Genomic DNA, 21,247 nt, shown 5'->3' with positions numbered 1-21,247 from the left:
GAGGAAATTAAACTCTCAATTAGTACTGTGAGCACTGGCATGGAGAATTCCTGGTCTCCCGTGGATGACTGTGAGTCCTTCAGGATTTTTGTATAGCAGGGTCACCACCTTTCTCCTTTGAGTGCCTCTGTTGTAGTGTGGGCAGCAGGAGCAAGGCAGGGACCATCCCAATCCCCGTGCTGGGCACTGCTGGGGCTGCACCTCGAGTGGTGTCTTCAGTTCTGGGCCCTCACTTTACCAAGGACATTGAGGAGCTGCAGAGTGTCCAGAGAGGGGCAACAAGGCTTGTGAAAGATTAGAAAATACATCTTGTGAGGAACAGCTGAGGGAGCTGGGGTTGTTTAGTCTTGAGGGGGCTCGGTGTGAGGGACATCATTGCTCTCTGCAGCTTGCTGAAAGCAGCTTGGACTGAGGTGGGGCTGGTCTCTTCTGCCATGCCTGCAGAGAGAGGACAGGAGGAAATGGCCTTAAACAGGAGAGGTTCAGATTAGATCCTAGAAGACAATTTTGTCACTGTTTGGATGGTTGGGCACCGGAGTAGGTTGTGCAGAGGTGGTATGGGTTTGTCACGGGGATCTGGCGCTGGGTGCTGGCTCAGGGCTCAGAGTGCAGTGTTGGGCGGATGACCGCACTGGCTGATGTTAAAGTCTCTTCCACCCCTGACGGTGCCATGATTTCACCTTTCCATGCCGCAGGGCCGGGACACCTGCAGGCCCATTCCTGCAATGCTTTTAACAACTCTCTTTGCCCTTGGTTCTGCCAGCCAGCTCGACCATAGCTGGGGCAGCCTGGCAGAGGCGGCCCGCGGCGGCAGCGCCACACGGCCGAGCTGCGGCGGCCGCGCTGGGCCAGGCTCCCGGTGGGTTGCGGGGCACGGCTGAGGGTGCGATGGGGGCGATGAGGGAGATGAGGGAGATAGGGCGATGCCTCCCGGCGGCTCCGCCGCCATGGGCAGGGCGGGGCGGCCGCGCTGACGTCAGGGCGGGCGGCGGGGCGCGGGGCGGCTGCGTGTTCCCGCCCTCCGCCCCTCCCTGCGCGGGCCGGGCCGGCCGGCGGGACCCGAGGGCGCGGAGCGGGCCTGCCCCGGGAGGCGACACGGCCCGCGCCGTCCGGCGGTGAGTGCGGAGCGGCCACCCCCGCGCCCTCATCGGGGGCTCTGTGCCCGCGGGGAGCGGCCGCTGTCCTCCGCCCAGCGCCGCCGCCCTGCGCCGGGGCGGGGGTCGCGGCTCGGCCGGGGATGCTGCGGCAGCGGGGGCCGCGCGGGCCGCGGGAGGCCGGGGCCGGGCGGGCGGGGCGGCCTCAGCGCTCAGCTCCGGGCCCGCTGAATGTCACGGGCGAGCCGCCCGCCGTGCCCGGGCTCGGGGGCAGCCGGACTCGGGGGCAGCCCGGCACGGCGGGCCCGGCGCCGGGAGCGCCCCGGTGCCGGCTCTGCGGTGCTTGGCGCTTCCTGGGTGTGCGGTGTGCGGGCAGACGCACCTGCAGGTGCCTTGGGAGCAGCTGCTGCGAGCTCCGGCCGCAGACGTCTTGTAGCGTGAGGTGTCGTATCTCGAGGGTTTTAATCTCCGAAAAGGGGAAGAAGCAAAAGCACCCAGTGTGTGTAACGATAACGATAAAAAAAAATAGTGACGGCGGAAAAGAATTATAATGGTGGCATTTCTGCTTTAGCAGTGATCTGTTGAGATTTATAGCAAGGGGATGTTCTGTACGTTGTGGTGATTTCACTTTAATGACACTGAGACTTTGCTTTCGTCACCCAGAGCCTGCTGTTCACTTCGTGTTCTGTCAAATGTACTTTGGCACACAATGAAACGTAGGCAACCTCAGCCTTTAACTTTGAGCTGGAGGAGGTCGAGCTGTTTATCTTCAGTTTAAGAAAGCAAAACTGCATGGGAACTTTGTGCTCTAGCAGAGCGTTAGTGTCCAGGCCAGACATCGAATTAAGGTAAGGATTGTCCATCTGGTATGCTGTGTGAAGATGTAAAGCACTTTTCAGGGGAACTGGTGCATCTTGCAGGGTTAGAGCTTCATGTCTACAGCAGGTTGATCTTGGTGTCTGGGCTTTGAGCCTTGGTTTGGTGCAGAATAGAATTTTTTGCGACGAAGGTGTTAAAAGTGAAATGAAGTTGAATCTAAGTTCTCGTTTTGTTACATTTTTATAATTGAGAGCCACTTCACATATGTACTGCGACTTTAGTGAATTTCTCTCTTCCAGAGAAATATACAAAACTCTTGGGTTACTGAGACTTTACTAAATTTCTCTCTTCCAGAGAAATACACAAAACTCTTGGGTTAGCCTGAGGCAGTAAATATTCACATTGTTTGCTGATAATGAATGAAATTGGCAAGACTTTTTATCGTGTTTGCAATGATCACATGCCTCTAAATTCTATGGGCCCATTTTGAATTACATGCCTCCAAGCTGAAGAGGTGATGGCCTAACAAATGGGACATGAGTAGCCTAAATGTCAACCAAGGATCTATGTCAATATACAACTTAGAGTAGAAAAGTTGTTTTTGAAGTTCAGGTTTAATTTCTGCTCATGGATAGTATTTTTCATTATAAAAGTATCAATGTTTGGGTTCCAGAAAGTGCCCAGTATAGTCTTTTAACTGTAAAGCTGTTGAAAGGGTAGAAATAGCCTCAATTAACATAATGATCTCATTTAATGTATTGTTATACTAATGAGTAATCCTGTTTAATGGAACTGTTCATGTAGAAGCTCATTGGAGTAAAATCCTTTACTTTTGGACCTGATCATCCTTTAAGAGGGATTGGTTATTTGGAATAAACCAGTTAGTAGGAAATGTTGGCACGGGCTCTTTAGATAAAAAGCCATCGTGCCATCACTCTTGAGATGAACATTGCTTGCCTGGAATCCTTAGAAAGTGTGGATCTCTCAAAATGGAGAGGAGATGAAGGAATAAAAGGTTACAGAAACTAATATGATGAAATATATCTACAGTGGTTGTGGTGTTCTCTTTCAGCCACTATTCACTGTAAACAGCAGCACCATCTTCTTAATTAGAAGCTTTCAGGCAGGGTTAAGTCCTGTGCCAACAGGGATGCTAAGGAGATCAAAATACTAATGGTGCTTTTGATAATCAGGTTGAAAATCCTGTATTGTGTTTCAGTTGGAGCAATAAAAACAGATTATGTCAATCTCTGGATACCTGCACACATGTATGTTACGGTAAAACCCAAGAGCATTAAATGGTTATCCCAAGGTTGAAGTTTGGCTGGTCAGGAAAGGTCTCTGCATTTCTTCCCAGCTCTTGGACACACACCCCAGCTCACTCTTGAACTGCTACCAAGTAGGTGCATTTTGGAAGATATTCTGAGAATGTTGTTTCCTCCTTAGTCAAAAGTAGCTGGATTTGCAGAGTTCTGGACTTTGCTCAGTAGTCATTCTCTGTTCTGAAAGGAGGATTCAGCTGCAGCAGTTCTGCTGACAATATCCTATAGGAATTGAAGAAAGTCTCAGGGTGGTGGTTTTGCTTATCCCTGGTCACATGGGGAACTGGTGTCGCAAGTTCTTGCTAAATTGCCTGATTCACTGCAGATTGTTGGGTTTTTCACGAGCACTTAGTCTGTGCTGAGCTGAGGTCCTGCTCTGCAGAGTGCATTTTAATGGCCTTTATTGAAGAGGTACTGGCAGTGCTGGCAATGTCCTCACTGCAAGGAGGCTTGGCTTCTTTGCCAGAGGAAATGGCTGATAAGGATTTACTTTGATGAGGTGGCTGAGCAACTTACAGATCAGGAATAGCCCTTAAATTGTACATAATTTCTGCAATTATTCCCTGAAGCCTAAGAAATTCTGTGCTTTTAGGCTAATCAGCCCAGATGGCTTGTGACACACACAGCACAAGGGAAGCATCCAGGGAGAACTGAATGTCCCAGCTCCTCTTGACTCAATAAAATGCCTACTTTAAGCTGGAGATTCAGATCTCTTCTAGATAGATGCAGTTTATCACTACAATGTGGATTTAGTTGATAATTCCATTCACACTCTTTTTGTAAGTTGTTTTAAAGATTGGCTTTACTTAAATGCTATTTTTTCTGATCTTATATGTTAAAATTATTACATAGTCATGTTGATATATATTTTTGATTGGTTGAGGGTTGCTGTGGCTTTTGAGTTACCTTCATCTCAGTAAGGCAAACTTGCATAGGTAGAAACTTGGCAAGGCCCAGGCTGCTGCTGTTGGTAGCAGGAGACTTGAGGGGAGGAGCACAATCTGTCAGCCTGCATAGCCTTATCCATCAGTAAACAGAGTTAAAAACAGAAAAAAAAATATCTCTGTGTAAGTCTTTTAATCATGGAAGCTTTCTGAAATGGTAATTTGGATATGTGTAGCTTTACTATGACTCCATTGAGCACTGATTAAGCAAAACAAGCAATATGTATTGGCTTCCTGTAAATTTGAATAAAACACAGATAGATGACTAACTCTGAAGGGGATCCTGTGACAAACTGTCATTCCTAACTGAACTTACATCTCAGTTTCTCAGATAATCTGTTTTGGTTTTTTTTTTTCTCCTTCAGTTTCAAACCTCTGGGGACATAACAAATATCTGTGTCTTCCATGCTGTAGGAAACTGACCTTGAGAAGTACAATCCAGTATAGCTGCTGGTGTATCAGAAAGCTGGTGGGAAAACACAAAACACACATTAAAATCCTGGAGGCTGCCAGTCTGTTGTCAAAAACATCTTGGTATTTGTTATGCTGTGGGAAACTTGCAAAGTTGTTTGCTACTCAGACATTTTCAGGGAGACTGGTTTTGAGACTGGAAACTGATTTATATCAGTGGAATTGTAGACAGAAGCTGTATTGAGTCCAGTACTAATGAAATGAAACTCAATAGCAGGAAAATGATACTTTGAAGATGTGTTTTACAAATAACCAAGTTTCAGCTGAAAGCTGTAATACACAGGTGTGTGGCTGCAGTATTTTTGATCAAGGATGAATGTTAAGAAGTCAGACTTCAAATAATACAGTATCTTCATGAACACATATAAATGTGAAACAAACTGGTGTGTTTGGTAGCAAGGAGAGTAGGTATGACACATTGCCTCTTCTGGCCATGTAGGGGGTTTAGAAGCAGCAGTTTTAGTAGTTTTCTTTGAGAATCTGTGCAAGACAATGAAATAACCTTGAAAGAATTGTTATTGAGGCTCTGGAACTTCTTGCTTAAGGCAGTCAAGGATGCAGAAAGTTTGGGGGTTCAGGACAGGTTACACAAGACAGTGGACAAGAGATCTGTGTAGGGTTCCTGAACAAACTGCATCAAATTTAAGAAATACTATGAATTGAGAGCAGTTGAAGGTTGAGGAAGTCTCATTTTGTCTTTGCCCTAATCATCCCTTCCCTGGTGCATTTTTGTTTTAAGGCAACCACAGGAGTTAGTGGGATTTTTGTATTCCTCGCCTCTAAAATAGAATTGACTGGAGAATTGAACTGGGCATTGAAGTGCCATGATCCACACACAGTGAAATTCCATGATTTATATAATATTTCCAGCTTGTGCAGGATTCACTGTCTGTCTTTCCTGATAGCAGTGTTAAGGATTTTCTCTGTCAGTCCTTTTTCTAGTATTTTTTGAAATCCAGCAGTGGCTGACTTAACAATATGATTTTTTTAGATATGTAGCAATATGCTGATGTGTTCTTGTCTCAAGATCATGATCTTCTGTGAAAAACTGAACTATGCTGAAATAGCACTGCAGTATGTAGGAAAGAAAATCTCAAAACTATTTTTTCTATCTTCTTTCTGCTTCATCTTGTCTAATCTTGCTCAGTTATCACGTGTGAACCTCTTCAGGCTTATTGAAGATATCCCAGTGCCAGTGAGTCTATGAATTACATGCAGTCTCTTCCAATTATCTCTGCTTGTCATTCAGCTTAACCTATAACTGCAATTCTTACTCAGGCAGCAGGAGAAAAAGAAAGAATGAGTGTATGTGGCTAGAGGGGGGGAAAAAAACCAACTTACATACTGGTTGAAAGCTCAGCCTCATTGAAGATTTAAACCCATGGAAATTCTTAATCTTAGGATCCCACATAGAAAAATGTTCAGCAGCAGTTCAGACAGGAAGTATTGTTTCTGTTATTAGTCATTATTTAATCATTACAAAATATATATTGAAAAATATGTTAGTGCCAGTGTGAGAGGCTTCTAGCTCAAGACAGCTCAGTGTTTTTACATGGAGAACATGCATCAGTTGAATAAACAAACCAGAGGAGTAGGATGGACAACATGGCAGTCTAAAAAGGGATATTTCCAGTTATAATTAGCTGTATACCAAGTTTCACTTGGCTTTCAGCCTGCCTGTTCTTATCAAGAAGAAAATCCTGCTCCACTTAACATGTTTGTATGTAAGAAGTAGAAAACAGTAACTGGTGACCAGCACTTTGAGTTTGTTACCGAGTCAATGGTGAAGTAAATCTTTCCCAGAAGAGTCAGAGGTGGGAATAGTGTGTTTGAATCACTAGGTAACAGTGGATAGTGCTGAGGAAAAAAGGGTTATTCCTCTGTTCTTAAGTGAAATATTTGCTAGAGAACAGCAGGTCATTCCTGCTGTTTGCAGTAGGACATTGCTTTTGAGACAGATGCAATCTTTCTGGATTTGTTCTTACAAGACAGATTAAATTACCCATGTGAAATGCTGTTGCTGAAGGACTAATACCATCAGCAGAAGCAGGGGCCTGTTTCTGCTGTCAGTTGCTTTGATGCTGACATAATCACAAAATGTTTTAAGGAGATATCAGGATCTGACATTTCACTGGTAGAAAGCTTTAATTCTAGACTGCAATTGATGTTTGGGATTCTTCCAGTCAATCTCAGCCACAGCATAAAATTTAAATTGCCTTTATGTTGGTGATGCCACCTTTAAAACTCTTCTGAAAGGCAGGTTTCTGATTACCTTCTGCCTTATTCTTCATGTAAGAATGCCAAAAATGTTTGAGAAACCTTGGAAAAAAGACTCTGATGGGAAAGAGGAGAGTCTTTCCAAAATCTATGTACTTGCACACAAGCATATACACAATTATGGCTTATCTTCCAGGACAGAAATTGCTAAATGCAGGGAAGTATTAAGACAGCATAGGAACCTAGATATAAATGTGCTTTATAGTCACAGTATATTTGTTTGAGGTTGTTTTTGGAAGGGCTTGGGAGGTGGTGCTGGTGAATGATTAACAGATTTTGGCTTCTTTGTAGGTGTGTCACTTTGTCTCTGGGTTGCAGAGAGTATTGGATCTGTAAGGCAGGCAGACAATGTCTCTCTTTTCTTACTTCAGTTTTTCACCTTTCTGTTTGTTATCCTTGCAAATTTGGTAACAATTTAAAGTATCATCAACAAGAGAAACAAGTAAAGGCTTTTCATTTCTCCAACAAAGATATTGAAAACATCTGCATCTTTTGCTATTTAGGAGCTATTAAGCAACCTTAATGAAGAAGCTTGACTTGCTCACTGGGGTGGAATCTCCTGCATTGGTTCAGTCCACAGGAGGCTGTTCCTTGCACAACATAAGGAGTGAAGTAATCCACATAATTTAATTCCTTCTGGCAGGGGTGTTTCTGCACTGGAGCCAGAGGTATTGGCCATGATGATGATAATTTTCTGATATAGGACAATATATCCCTCCCACCTCTTGCAGCGTTCCTGGGGTCAGTACCCCTAATGTGTTAGGTGTTATCATCTGTTATCATCTGGGCCTTGTGGTCCTTGGATGCCAGTGAAAGCCACTGTGCTCTGGGTCTTGTGTTTGGGAGCTGGTTATGCAAGGGCTGCCTGGTGTTTGTATCTGCAGGTACAGGCTTGATATTGCTCATCCAGGTTGAACAGGGTCTGCTGAAGAAAGGAATTGATGACTTCCTGCAAGAGGATGCATCAGATGGAGAGCAGGTTCAGAGAGGAGTTGTGCATCTCCAGTGCTTTATTCCAATTTTGGCTGACCTGTCCCTGACAGCAGTAGGCTGTCAGCACTAAGGCAGCAAAGAGTAACTGTCCTTGCACTTCACGTCTCATTTATCAGCAAACCATAATAACCTGCATTAACACTTATGAGGAACCTGAAATGGCACTGTCAAGGCTTTCTTCTTCCTTACAAGAGACCCTGATAGTCCCTTTTACTGGGAGTAATTGGTCTGTACCCTCAGGTATCCTCTTCCATCTTCTTTTCTTTGTGCTGAAGCTGTTCCTTGCTGCAGCTGGCTAAACATCTGGACCTTGACTGCCTTCCACCTTGTCAGTTGTGTAAGAATGCCAAAAATCAATGCAACTTTACTTGTTTGAGAAACAGATTTTTATCAAAAGTTTTTCTTGTAGATAAAATTTGCATGACTTTTTTCCATAAAATCTAAAGGGGCTTCTGATAACTCATACCCTGTTTTGTTTCAATGTTTTGGTTAGGTTTGGTGTAAAAATTTGGAGTTTAAAATGCATAGTTTCTGTTTGACTATTATGAAAAGCACAAGTGGACAACAATTACAAAGTATCCTTGTCTGGGCAGATAACACTTGGCCCTTTTTTGCTTCTTTGAGGTGCCTGATGCTCCATGTAAACAGCATTAATGGCACAGTGAACTGACAGTGTGGCCCTGAGGGATGCAGAGGGAGTTTTTGATTCTGGAAGTATTGTGGTAGCTTTCTTCTACAAAATAGAGCTGCATTTCCCAATTTCTTTTTCTCCAGTAAGTGCTTATGTCCTCTTGCCTTATCAAACATGAAGAATTCTGATGAATAGCAAGAATGCTTTTAGAGTTGACAAGGGATGTCACATTTTCTGCTTTATTGACCAAAAAGGCTGCTTAATGTTAAAAATACTGAAACTCTTTATGATGCATTTCTTGCTTCCTTCTCCCTTTATTCATTATCATGTTCTGCTCCTGTTCTTTGACCTAGTGTATTTTGACAGGAAATTGAGCACAAGAGCAGCTTGGGTAACTGGTTGGTTGGTGTTTGCTAGATCAGCCCTTCAAAGTGGGTAGAACCTCGTTAGTGTTAGGGCTGAAAAACAGAAAAGGGCGTATCTCTAAGCTGCATTGAGACCTGAAAACAGAATCTCACAATTTGGGACACAGAAAAGCAAGGCAATTTCAGAGAAATAGAACAAGAAGCCCTTACAGTATTGGAATTTCTTGCTGTGCTTCCTGGCTATGGTACCTTCAGAAGGCAGTGTCAGGGAAGCTGGTGTTAATCTCTGCAGTTTGGACATAGGAAAAGGAGAGTGGCTGAATTCAGAGATGTCTTCATAAAACATTGGGAATTGAATCAAGAACAGGTGTTTTGGAGAAATGGAAGACAGGAGAAGGAAAGCAGGCTTGGAGGTTTTTACTACAGAGCTGATAAATCTTACTGGATCTTGGAGTAAAAGTGGCACTTTGGACTGAACTGAAACCACTCTGTGCAGAGTAAACAACACAAAAAGTTGTAAATACTCGAAGTTCAATCTTGAAGCCATCAGAATTTCTGGTTGCATTCTGATTCATTTTAGTTCATACAGCATGCATGATTTCCTCAGGATTCATGATCTTGAATTCCCCAGGGCTTGTCATGCTCAGAGCAGGTGTTTGCCAGCTGGATCTCTTGCCAGTTTCTTCCATTCTAGTAAGCTCCCATGGTCCTTTTAAAGCTGAAAATTGACTTGCAGTCATGCTGCCCATCTTGGAATGTTCTTAAGTGAGTGCTAAAGAAACCTTTTGCTGTTTCTGTTGCAAGGACCTCCCATACTTTTCCCTGATGACATTCAATGCCTCCCTACATTGGTGGAAATAAGATATTTTCACATAACTGATGTAATGCATTTTTAATAACCCAGAGGTGTAAGAGGTGGTTTTATAAGCTGTGCACAGGGCACAGCTGAAATACATGTGCACTTCAATTCCTGTGAGTGAAACACAGATCTGAAACTGCTGCCATGGCAGTAGGACTGCAAGGGGAATTTCTCTGGCCTGTCACCAGCCTGTCACATGTGTTCCATCCCTCAGCTGGGTATTCCACACTGCTGTGACAAGAGGAGGGGAATTCAGTCCCATTCAGGAATCTGGAACTGGAAAATGCTGTTATCTTCCTGGTGGCAGGGATCCTATGGATTGCAGGATTTTAAAATGTATGAATATATTTTCAAATGTGTGAATCTTTAAGCTGTCTTCTTCTGTAGGGCAGAGTCTCAGGTGCAAAGCTGGACTTTGCTGAGAAGCTAATGTATAGGAAACTGTCTTCCTGGTGGTGCTGAAACAAACTGTGAATGAAATTACAGTGAATATTGTGCTTGCCAGTTAAAACTAAGAGTGCAGGATTTTTTTGAGGTGTAAATAATCCTGCAGAGGAGGTACCAAGGAGGGTGAGAATTAATATCCTTTTGCTTATCACCAGGATCTTGAATATCCTTGAAGGTAAGGATGTAGCAGCTTTTCAGTTAATTCAGATTATACTTCAGAGGGGGTCTGTGGATTTTAACTCCTTTTCCCTGGATCATTATTTAAGGCTAGGCTCTTTATAATTAGCTTAATTCCTGGTTAGGCTTGTGTGCACTAGATAATGTATTTCCCAAAGCAAAGAATATAAAACTTGTTTGCCCAAATGTCAGTTTTTTAAAAATCCATAGATTACTTAAGTCTAAAAATACTTTGAATTTCTTTATAGTACAGTAGGCTGCAATTTAAATTGTATTGAACTTGAATCTTCTGGGATGCAGAAATCTTACTCTAAGTGGTAACAGTGCTGCTTGGTAAGGGAGTTTAATTGTGAGGCTGGTTTAATCTGTCCTAGTAAACATAGCTAAAGAGTAAGGAAGTTTTAGAGAACTTAATAAGAAAATTCCCCATTTTCTGGAAAACATCTGCCAGACATGGTGCTGTTAAGTTTTAGTGGTTTTTTTTGATGACATTGTGTTTCAATGAAACAAATGAAACATTTGGAGTTCTGGAAGTGGCACAGTAGTTACAGTTACATAGCTAATAAAATACAGAGAAGTATTGTTTGTTTTTTAATTTAATTATCAGAAGTGTTCTGGGCTATCAGTATGGTTTTGTTGACGATAATGTGTTGTCTTTTCCTAATCAAGGATAAATGAGCAAGAGCCCTTCCTAGAGAACTACGAGGTCTCCTTTTCAAGTTTAATTTGCAGCACTTGGTGGAGGATTAAAGTAATCTAATTAAATGGCCTCATTTAAATTTTGCAGTCACCTAAGAGATGGTAGACAGATGTGAAAAGGGAATTATCCATAAAGCATGCAAGTTAAATTAGCAGCTTTCTAATTTAACTTTTTCAATTTGGAAGATTTCTTCACAAGACTTGCCTTTTCTTTAGAGTTAGGTTATCTTCTGAGGGATCTGCACTGTGATGCTTGCTGGGAATGAATTCATCAGCATATTAAAGGCCATTTTTTATTCATAGAGTTATTAAAAAAAAAAGGTGTACCTTATTGCATGTAGTTGACATGAAGTAAAGATCTTTGATGTTGCTAATAAAGCCTGATGATATTATTTTCCTGTGCAAGGTATGCAGGTAGGCAAGAAGTCTAACATTAGACACTTCAATCCACATGCAGGCAGGTGTCATACATGGTGAATGAGATGTTCTGCTTGTCCCAGGGAGAAAATACTTGTGTCCTTCTTTGCACACCTGGGTGAGGGCAGTGTCTCTGCTGTGCAAGAATTCACTGAGTCTTTGAAAAGTCAGGGTTTGTGTATTTTGAAATGGAAGTGCACACACCAGGTGCAGAATGTGGATTCTGGTGTTCTAACAAGTTAGGAGCCCCTAAATGCCCTGTCTGCAGTACCTTTCTCTTTCTATCTTTGTAATGTAGATCTGCTTCCAGAAGTACTGCTCTGGGGCATCCTATTCCCTTACAAATCCTCAGGGTATTGCAGTTTGCATGAATTTAATGCCACTTCGATCTTATCTTTGATTTTATCTTCAACTGTATCACTAAGAATTTAAATGTTTCTTAGTGAGCCTTGCAGCTTGGGGAGTGAGTCACTTTAGGGTAATGCTTGCTGTGGTTACACAAGATATTCTGTGTACTTTGAATAAGTAGAACTTTTGAATTCACTTACTAACGCTGACCTTATGCAACTGTTGCACTGTACCTCAGGTTTATGTGTGAATAAGATGATTTCAAAAATAGACTACAGTCTCCATACCAAGAGAAAACAATGACTAGGAATGTGAATCTTGATTTGGGGAGATCCATAAGGTCTGGGAAGAAAAAATGTTGTGGTGAGATGGATGATGAGTAGTTATTTCCTGTGTTTGAGGCATTGGGGAAACAGAAAATAATCTCAAAAAATTCGCTTTTAGTCAAATTTTACATTATTGTTTTTGCAGGTTTGTGTTGCTGACCACAGGTTTTTGCTATGTTATATTTGTGACTTTTTAAAAAGACTAAATCTTAAGTTTATGACTTAATAATTGTGACAGTTGAAAGCTCAGTTTGTTGCTGAGAATGAGTAAAAAAAATCCAAGAAAAAATCATCCAACCTCTTCTGAAGTATATTTTATTGATTACAAAAGGAAAACAAAACAAAAGAGATGGTTTATGTTGAGAATGAAAGTTGGGGGAGGGACCTGTCATCTGAAGAACATATTACTGCCAGATAACTGCTTGAAATCTGGAGTTCACAAAATGTCTGGGTTACTTTTTATCAGCATAGTGGAGTTCGGCACAGAAATCTAGGAAGTGTATAGCTGCAAATGTATAGAAAACTGTGTTTAATGTGTGGTTGATTCAGGTTTAATGTTGTTTTATTTTCCTTTCTTAGATTCAAGCACCCTTTAAGGACCAATGTACCCAATAGCTCATGGAAGAAAGAAATCAAAACAGGACATCCTTGGTTTCCAGGCTACCGAAATATGGAATGAAAACTTTGGGGGCTGTTTTGCAACCGATGCCAAACGGGACGGCCGTGAACTTAGCAGGGAGTAATGGTGGCAAAAATTTCAACAAGCACAATGGCACTGTTGGAATGTCTTCCTTTGCTTTCAGCTGGAAAAAATCAAATAAATATCAGCTTAACAATCAGGATGGGAGAGAAGCCAACACCAGACGCAACTCTAATGAAAAATTAATTGATTCTGAGAAGTACCCTCAATCTCAAGGAGCATTGGGCAATGATGAGCTCAGGGTGGGTTTGAACAGTACTACTTCAGTTGTGTCAAAAGCAGCAAAGCAAACCAATATGTTTGTATCTTCTACTGAGGAATTAAATCCAAAGTCTATACCTGGACTCTCTAGTTCAGCTAAATTCACCAAAGGTACCCTGTCAGGAAGGACATACTCTGGACTCAATGCTCCAAGATCAAATTTAAATGGATTTTATGGAAATCGGCCGGTGGTAGGTTTGCAGAGACCTAGAGCTAATTCTGGTGCCACAAGGACAAGTTCAGGAGAAAGCCTGGCACAATCTACAGACAATGCCAGCAAGGCTTTTTCCTGTGACAAAATGGTAAGATCACAAAGTTTCTCACATTCCGTTCAGAATTCTTTCCTTCCCACTGCATCTCTAACCAGGTCACATTCCTTTAACAAAGCTGTGGATCTTACAAGGCCTTATCACAGTCAAAATCTCGCTGCCAGGACGTCTCAGAGGTCTGCTCTGCTGTCAAGGAACGCGTGTCAGTTGGATGTACCCAATGGAAACGAGCCGCTGAAGTATGGATTTACCAGACCGTACTCGGCTGTGTCAGCTCCCTGTTCCAAGAAACCCCCACTGTCAAATGGATCTGGGTCAGCACCTTCCTATGGATACAGATTAAGTCGGCCTTCTCTGCTGAAGCCAACCAGGCAGCGCTTTGCTGGTAACGCCGTTGTGGATGGCAGCAAAAGCGCGATTCCGGACGCGTGCCTGGTGGAGAGTGCGGAGATCTCAGCAAACATCAACAGAGCCGTTGATAAAAACAGTATTCTGGAGAGCAGGGCTCAAAGAACAGAACCTGGGGAGGCCCTGCATGAAAGTCTGGGAAAACATGGGTCAAAAGTGATGTGTATGAGCGATGATGGAGATGAAATATCGATATCTTCTTTGTCGTCCTCTGAGAAAAACGATTTGAGTGAAGACTTCAGTGACGATTTCATAGATATAGAAGAGGCAAACAGAACTGTACAAATCCAGCAGAAGGAGAGCTGCCTTCAGGAATTAGAGCATGGGGGCAGAACGTCCATCGAGCCCTTCACATCTCTCAAGGAAGGTGGAGGATCTCACTGTAATGCTGATGACTGGCTTGATATAAATGTGTCTGGTAAATACATTTTTATGTTCTGTTTGAAATTTTAAATGCTAAGTCAAAATTCTGTAATGGTAATTAAGTTATTTAATCTAATTGCTCATTGCTTATGATTTGTTTCAGAATGGAACTGCTCTATGCTGACATATGCGTTTGCTTCTGCCTTTTCTGCATTATAGTTTTTTCCCAAGCATTACTTTGAGGAGCTCTTTGTGATAAAAATGAAGCTGACCTCCTTTGAACACATTTGTGTTGTGGTTGAGGGATTCCTTGTATCCTTGCTATGCCATTCATTTTCTGGGTTGGTGATATTTTAAGAAAATTTCACCTCATGCTCCCTCCACCTCTGTAGGTAGAGAACAGCTGTAACTGCTTCTAAGTAGTGGAAATAAGTGTAGGATGTGTAATTGAATTAGCTCAGTTATAAACAGGATTGTTACTGGGTCTTTTTTTGTTTTTTCTGATGCATATTAATTCTTTAAAAATTAGTTGAAGACACAAGAAGATACTTTTGAAAGTCACATTTTCAAATCTTTGATGGGCTTCTCATGATAAAAGCTTGTTTGAGGGATGTTGCAATTGCAAGACTAGATCCAAAGGATGTATTTTTGGACCCACCTTCTAATATGTTAAAGAGATGCAGATTTCTAGAAAATAGCTTCCACAGTGGGTGAATTAGGGCAGTGTAAAAGGTTAGCAATGATGTAGGTTGGAAGATTCCTTGCTTGTAGCTGCCAAACCAGCTTAAGCTTTTCCCCCTTCTGGGATCAGGGAACAATACTGTAGAAAGCTTTCAGGTATTTCTGTTACAGTACAGCTCCAGCAAAGGTAGCACACCAGTAACAGGCATTTTAATGTTTATTTTTTGATTATTGGATTGTTTTGGTAATCTTAACTGATGCTGTTCTCTTTAAGCAGTGGATGACAACAGTGAAAGCACAAAACACACTACTGAGAATGTCATCTCTTCAGAGATGAACTACAGAGCTGGCTCCTCCTTTGAGCTTTCTCCATCTGACAGCTCTGATGGCACATACATGTGGGATGAAGAAGGGCTGGAACCTATAGGAAGTGTCCATCCCTGTGGAAGTTACGACTCTTCAGAAATGAACAGCATAGTATGTATCTGTATTCATAACTTGAATTATTACAATGTGTTGAGTTTATTGCTTATTAAGTATATTTTTTAATACTAGTTATTTTTTTAAAAAAATGCTATAATTGTTTCTGGACCAAGTGGCCTTGATCAGGCTGTTTGCACACATTTTTTCTTTCCTTATTCTAAAGTCAGGACAAAACAGGTCCTTCCTTATGCAGTCTCACAGCAGTGCTCACAAAGAGTAAAGGAATTTGATTTCTGCAAAGTATAGGTTCAACACCTTCTAGCAATCTCTAAAGATAGGAGTAAAAAAGCCAGAAAATAGCTGTTACCTCTGTGGCTTCTTGCATTTGTTGTTCTGTACTCTGTGCTCATAGGGCCCTTGTGAGCTGAAGCAGACATTTGATTTCTCTCTTCAGTCGGTCATAGCATCTTTGAGGTGGAGACCTGGCTGTAGCTCACTGTAGCAGGGCTCTTTGTGCATCTCCAGTGGGATACACAAATGCAGCACAACCTTTTTCTTGCTGCTGAACTCAAACTGATGTGCAAGAAGCATCATGAAGTATGAGGAGGGTGGATGGAGAGTTTTTGCTATGTGGTGATCCCCCATCTGAAATCAGGGAGCCAACCTTGTACTTTTAGTGGGCCTGAAGAAAATTCTGTCTATCTGCCCTTGTTTATACTTTTTTATCTGCACAGACTTCTGAATCAAGCAACTTGGATTTTATTAACATGATGCTAACAATCAGAGCATTTGACAAAACCAGTTTGGTTTAATTGATGTGTCATGCTTCATGAGTTTCAGGCGTGTTGGGTACTGTGTCACCACTGCCAATTCAGTAATGTAAATACCACTTTCAGACTTGGGCACAGATAGGTAATTACATTCTTTGTGTGTAACTTAATATCAATTCCTGATATATTTTCAGCTGCTTGTGGTATTGTTTGCTCTCTGTCTTAAATTATGATGTTGGGATCTAGTGCTTGAAAGAGTTTAGCAGTGGTTACATTTTGTGGTTAATTTTGTGTTAACAATTTTTGTGGCAATTGTGGCCAGCTTGGAGAAGCTGTTAGGGATTTTTGTAGTGTGAGTTTTGTAGCTTTATTGGTGTTTACAGGGAAAAGTTTCATGGAGGCCACTGCAAAGACAAATACCCTTGTTGCAGACACATGAATGCATGTGCCAAGAAAAGAGGGAAGTTTTTAAACTTTGTCCTTGGTAAGTTTTAAACATAGATATTTTAATACATACACTGAAAAGTAACAAACAAATGGAAGACACTTCTACTGTGCTTTCAGAGTATATATCTAGGTTTTGATACATGTAGCCCCTGTGAATTAATTTGTGCATGGGTATGAGTTCCTACTGAATCAATGAGCTGATTGACAGAAGCTGTTGTAAGCAGATGAGAGGTACATTAGGAGCCTTTGATATTCTTGTTCACTATTTTGGACTATTTCTTTGTTTATTGAAAGTAAACAGTTTTTAGAGAGGGCTTAAGAATGGAAGAATGTATTTACTAGTTTTTGAGGAAGTGGAGAAAGGAGATTTTAAGACTTGATGTTGAATCTAGAAGATCATGTATTGTTGCTACCCATTTTGATTTTTTATCCTGCTACTGCTTTTCCTGAATTCAGTGCTTACTGCTGTACTGTGACATTTATCTGAATGAGAAAAGCATCAATAGCACCTTTTATTTTTGCAAGGCAGAAATATATTTTCAGTAGCTTGGATTTTCAGGGGGAAAAATGGAGCTCTGAAGTGTTGAATTGACTCTTAGTAGTGGTTTTTTTTTTTTCCCTGTAGTTGTTGGTTTTGGTAGAAATTATGATATATTTGATATCTTTAGTCTAAAGATTAAACAGTGATCTTTTCTAATCTGAAGATGCAGAAGAATTTCTGATGCAGTTTTTCATTCTTTCTGAAAAATAGTACTCTTGAGTAGGTTACTGTAAGCTTTTCTTCCATGTTTTTCCTTTTCTCTGCAAGCAGGGAGTAGAAAGACAAAAAAGTGAAGGCATTGAGAATAATTATTGTGATTAGTCAACACGTCAGATGTTTTGATTGCTGGCAGATACGTGATCAAATTATGCAGTTTCTATCCTCTAGTGTGGCGAGTTGAAAGCAGTTCATATCTGTGTGTCAAAATCCAATTGATGAGAGTCAGATTTAAGAATTTGGAGTGCTTGGACTAATGCCAGCCAGCCTGCCCTTTGGGTTTAGTATTTCCAGGGCAGTCACCAAGGCAGTAGTTCTGGAGTTCCTGTGGCACCAGGCTGGGTGAGTAGAAGCAGTGTGGCTGAGTGACAGTTCAGGGAACTGTGTGCTGAGTAATTGGTCATGTTTACTGCACAATTTGCTTTTTTCTTCCTCATTTCCATCCCACTGTTGTTTTGGTAGTCTTTTAAGCTGTATCCTTCTTAGTATCAACGAACACTAGATGCTAAATGCTTTTCCTACGCTTTTCCATAGATGGCAGTGCAGCCCCCACTAGGGTGATAGTAGTTCAGGAGTGTTTGGACCATCTTTGGGAGGGCAGCTTTTGCAAAGGGGATTTTAACTGGGCTTCTGAAATGAGAACCAGCATAGGAGGGCAACAGCAGGAGCTTGCTGGCCTCTCAAGCTCATTGTTCCTTTCTGGGGAGAAGAAAAGCCAATATCTTTGCTATTCTCAGTGCATCTTGATTTTAAAGACATGGGGATGAAGAATAAAAGAAAACTTGGCCTCTTTTAGTACAGTCCTCCTGTTTTTTACTAACTGAGTGAGCAGCTGCAGAGAAAGTGTGTAATCCAGTGTTGGAGGTTTAAGAATCATACAAATCTAAAGAATATCACAGGGAGGACTTAGGGCTTGTTAGGAATGTGTGGGATTTTTTGGAAGGATGAAAATATTTTTATTGTCTAATTGCATAACAGAAAGTAACTAATTCCACTATCCCTGTTGTTGTTTTATTTCCACTTCTGAATGGAAATTTTGGTTATTTTGGATAACTTTCTTGTGCTGGACTGGTTTTAAATTTCTAAGCACTGATTTTGTTGGTGCCCTTTAAGGTTTTTTCAACAGCTGGTCTTTGCTGCTGAGCACCAAGTTGAGTGCTGTGTGAGCAGACTGATGCTTAGCTGAGCAGTTGATGGCTCTGTAGCTTAGCAGGAAGGGCAGTATTTATCCATAGGTGCTCTCACTTGATTTTAGCTGTGCTGTTTGCTCCTGTCCTGGGTTTTAGTCACTGACAGCAGTGCCTAGTTCCTTTGCTGCTTCATGGCAGAAAGCTGCTCAGCAGTGCCAGGTACAACTCCTGGTTGCAGTTTACTTTTGCTAGAATTTTGTTTCCATTAATTTTTGTTTTTGTTAATTTTTGTCTGAAAATACTGTTCACCATACGTGTAAGCAATGTGTTCTCAAACAGGCATCCTGACTGGAGTCTCATGGCTCCTTTGCTTGCCCTCTCTTGCTGTAGCAAGGTTTGAGGTGTTTTCTCATCTCCAGCACATTAAGTAGATGCATGAGAAACAGAAGCTTTAATGTGTGTTTGTTCAGAGTGAAGCTTTGAATGTTTTTGGCAAGTGCAAGTCCTGATTTACATTGAGAAGGATAGGTAGTACAGCTGCACTTGTTCTGAGGTATCTGCTTGTTATAAAGCTGCTACAATATTCTAGTGCTCAAAGTCTGCAAGAAGTAAAACTTTAAACTGAAAGCATTCCAATAATTTTGGCTCCTTTCTGTAATATTCTCGAGAGAGGTTTTTGCTATGTGATTTGGGTTTTTTTTTTCATTTCTTTTCAAGCAATTTCATTTGGGCCAATAGGTTTGGACAGGAAGCTTTCAGAGTGTTCCCTGTACTGTCAGATTGACTCTTTTTCCTGTAGGCTCCAGTAGCAATGTGAATCTTTGCACTGGGTTCATTTTTCCTGAAGTAAATAAAGCCAGTATTTTTGGGTATGTGCAGAGTGAACATCAATGTAATTATAAGGCATAGGATTATGGAATAATAATTGAAATCTGGCTTGAGGAGACAGATGGGTTTTAACTGCTTTGCTGAGAATTTAATTGCTCTTGGGATGAAATCTGGATCTCACTGGAATGAATCAGTTTGACACATGGCCAGAATTTTAGCCACAGTATAAAATAGTTACATTTTTCTCATCCATTTCTCTTCCAGGCAATTTTTTGAAATGTAAGATTTTTGTTGTTGTTCTTTGTTATATTTTTTCCCCTTTGTGACTGTAACTTGGGCAAGGGCAATTCTGAATTAGTTTTTGAGACTGGGCAAAATGCTTTCTGGTTCCTGAAGCATTGGTGCTCAGTGGAATATGCTCTACTTCTTAGTAGAAAATGAACTTGCTAAAATAGAGTTGTTTAGTTCAGTTATTAATTTATTTCAGTAGTTATTTACAAGTAATTTAGTGCTGATTACCTTAATTTTTTAAATAATTCACTTCTCAAAATGACTCTGTAGTAAGGTTTAAATTGCCAGTCTGATTTCTTGAATGAGTAATTTATTAACATGAATTCAGACTTGTAATGTGTGTAGTTCTAATACATTTATTTCCTTTATTATTTTATTTTATTTATCTCCATTTATTATACTTTCTTGATATTGCCTTCTACCCATCTTCCTTTCTTTAGCTGAACTTTCTTTTCAGGAGGTTAATGCCAAAACACTAATTCTTGTTCTTTGAGAAGCTGGGCTTTATAAACTTTGTGATGTTTGGTTACAGCTATAATGAAAATAAAAGTGCAAGTAAGCTTAAGACTATGTAAAAAGTATGTAATCTTTTCTCAACACAAACTTTTCTTTTTTTGCTAGAACTTTCTAAAAGAGTAGTCATTAAATGAGTCCTTCAGGTGCAAGCTAGGTACAAGAAGCACACATTAAAAGCCTTTCATCTAATGAGCCGGTTGAAATTCAGTTCTTTTTTCTCCTTACATCTTTCAAAGAACAACGAAGGTCTTACTCAAAGCAGAGAAGAGCATTAAAATATTTCTTGACAGGCTGTACTCAAATGAGCAGTGTTGACTTAATGCATTTCCTCCTCTCTTAGAATACAAAAGGTAAAGTTAATAAAGAGAATGAATTGCATTTTGTGCTTCCATGATGCTTCCTGAAAGTAATTTGTGTACTTCAGTTTAGCACTTCTTTAAGAAGTGTCTGAGTTTGTTCTGTACCTGAAAGCAAAGGGTGATTTCACCTCAGTCAGTGCATTTTGACTAAAATTCATTATGGCATTAATAAATACACACTTCCAGTTTTGTATATGGTTAGAGATTTTTAAATTTTTTTTCGCTAGTGAATGTGATACAGTGAGAACTGATGACACTATAAGATGCTCAATACTCTAGTGAGGTTTGTGAAGTTGGATAGAGAGAGAAGGCATTATTCTTGTGGTATAATTATTTAATGAAGTGTAATTGTTCTAGTCTTAGGAAATCTTGTTATATACTTATGTTGGGGTGATTTGGATTTTGAAGTAGCTGACAGATTGAATTTGTTGGTCCTTCACCCTCCTTTACCTGAAAGCCTGGCTTTTGGGTTAGGCCAATCTTATCTCTTGGCAAGAGATATCACAGTAGCACATGAGGTTTTAGCTTTTACTGATGCATTCTAGAGAATGGCAAACAATGTGTGAATTTATTACTTGGGATACGGATACATTTATTGGAAATACATTGTCTGGGAAGCTGCCATTTCTGTGATCAAACTTCCTGCTCAGGTGTGTGTGTGTGTGTGTGTATATATATATATATATATATATATAGTGATTGTGGGATTGGATTCTAATACACATGTCAGCCTTGACAGCTGTTTTTCATTGGAAGCTGCCTATTGGAAGTTGCTGTAGTTGGTAACCTCTGTTTAGGCTCCTAAATTCATGTCTAAGTTCCAGGTTATTTTGTTACAATATCTTCATGTCATGT

At 40.9% G+C, this 21,247-nt stretch overlaps 1 protein-coding gene across 7 annotated transcripts in view; it reads left to right on the top strand.

The window, feature by feature from the left end:
- The first annotated feature begins 1,033 nt into the window (after positions 1 to 1,033).
- Positions 1,034 to 21,247, top strand: part of CCSER2 (coiled-coil serine rich protein 2) — a 61,485-nt gene continuing 41,271 nt past the window's right edge. For 3 of the 7 annotated variants that reach the window (XM_036385276.1, XM_036385280.2, XM_036385279.1), the window contains exons 1-4: positions 1,034 to 1,115; positions 1,758 to 1,942; positions 12,769 to 14,245; positions 15,149 to 15,348. In XM_036385276.1, the coding sequence (XP_036241169.1) occupies positions 12,808 to 14,245; positions 15,149 to 15,348 (1,638 nt within the window). In that variant the 5' untranslated portion in view covers positions 1,034 to 1,115; positions 1,758 to 1,942; positions 12,769 to 12,807. Of the gene's footprint in view, positions 1,116 to 1,757; positions 1,943 to 12,768; positions 14,246 to 15,145; positions 15,349 to 21,247 lie in introns of all 7 variants that reach the window. The other 4 variants (XM_036385273.2, XM_054515538.1, XM_054515537.1 and 1 more) reach the window with 2 other exon arrangements.

This window comes from Molothrus ater, chromosome 8 (assembly GCF_012460135.2).
Source record: "Molothrus ater isolate BHLD 08-10-18 breed brown headed cowbird chromosome 8, BPBGC_Mater_1.1, whole genome shotgun sequence".
NCBI lineage: Eukaryota > Metazoa > Chordata > Aves > Passeriformes > Icteridae > Molothrus > Molothrus ater.
The sequence above is the reverse complement of the archived record's forward strand: the minus strand, read 5'-3'. Positions and strand labels throughout refer to the sequence as shown.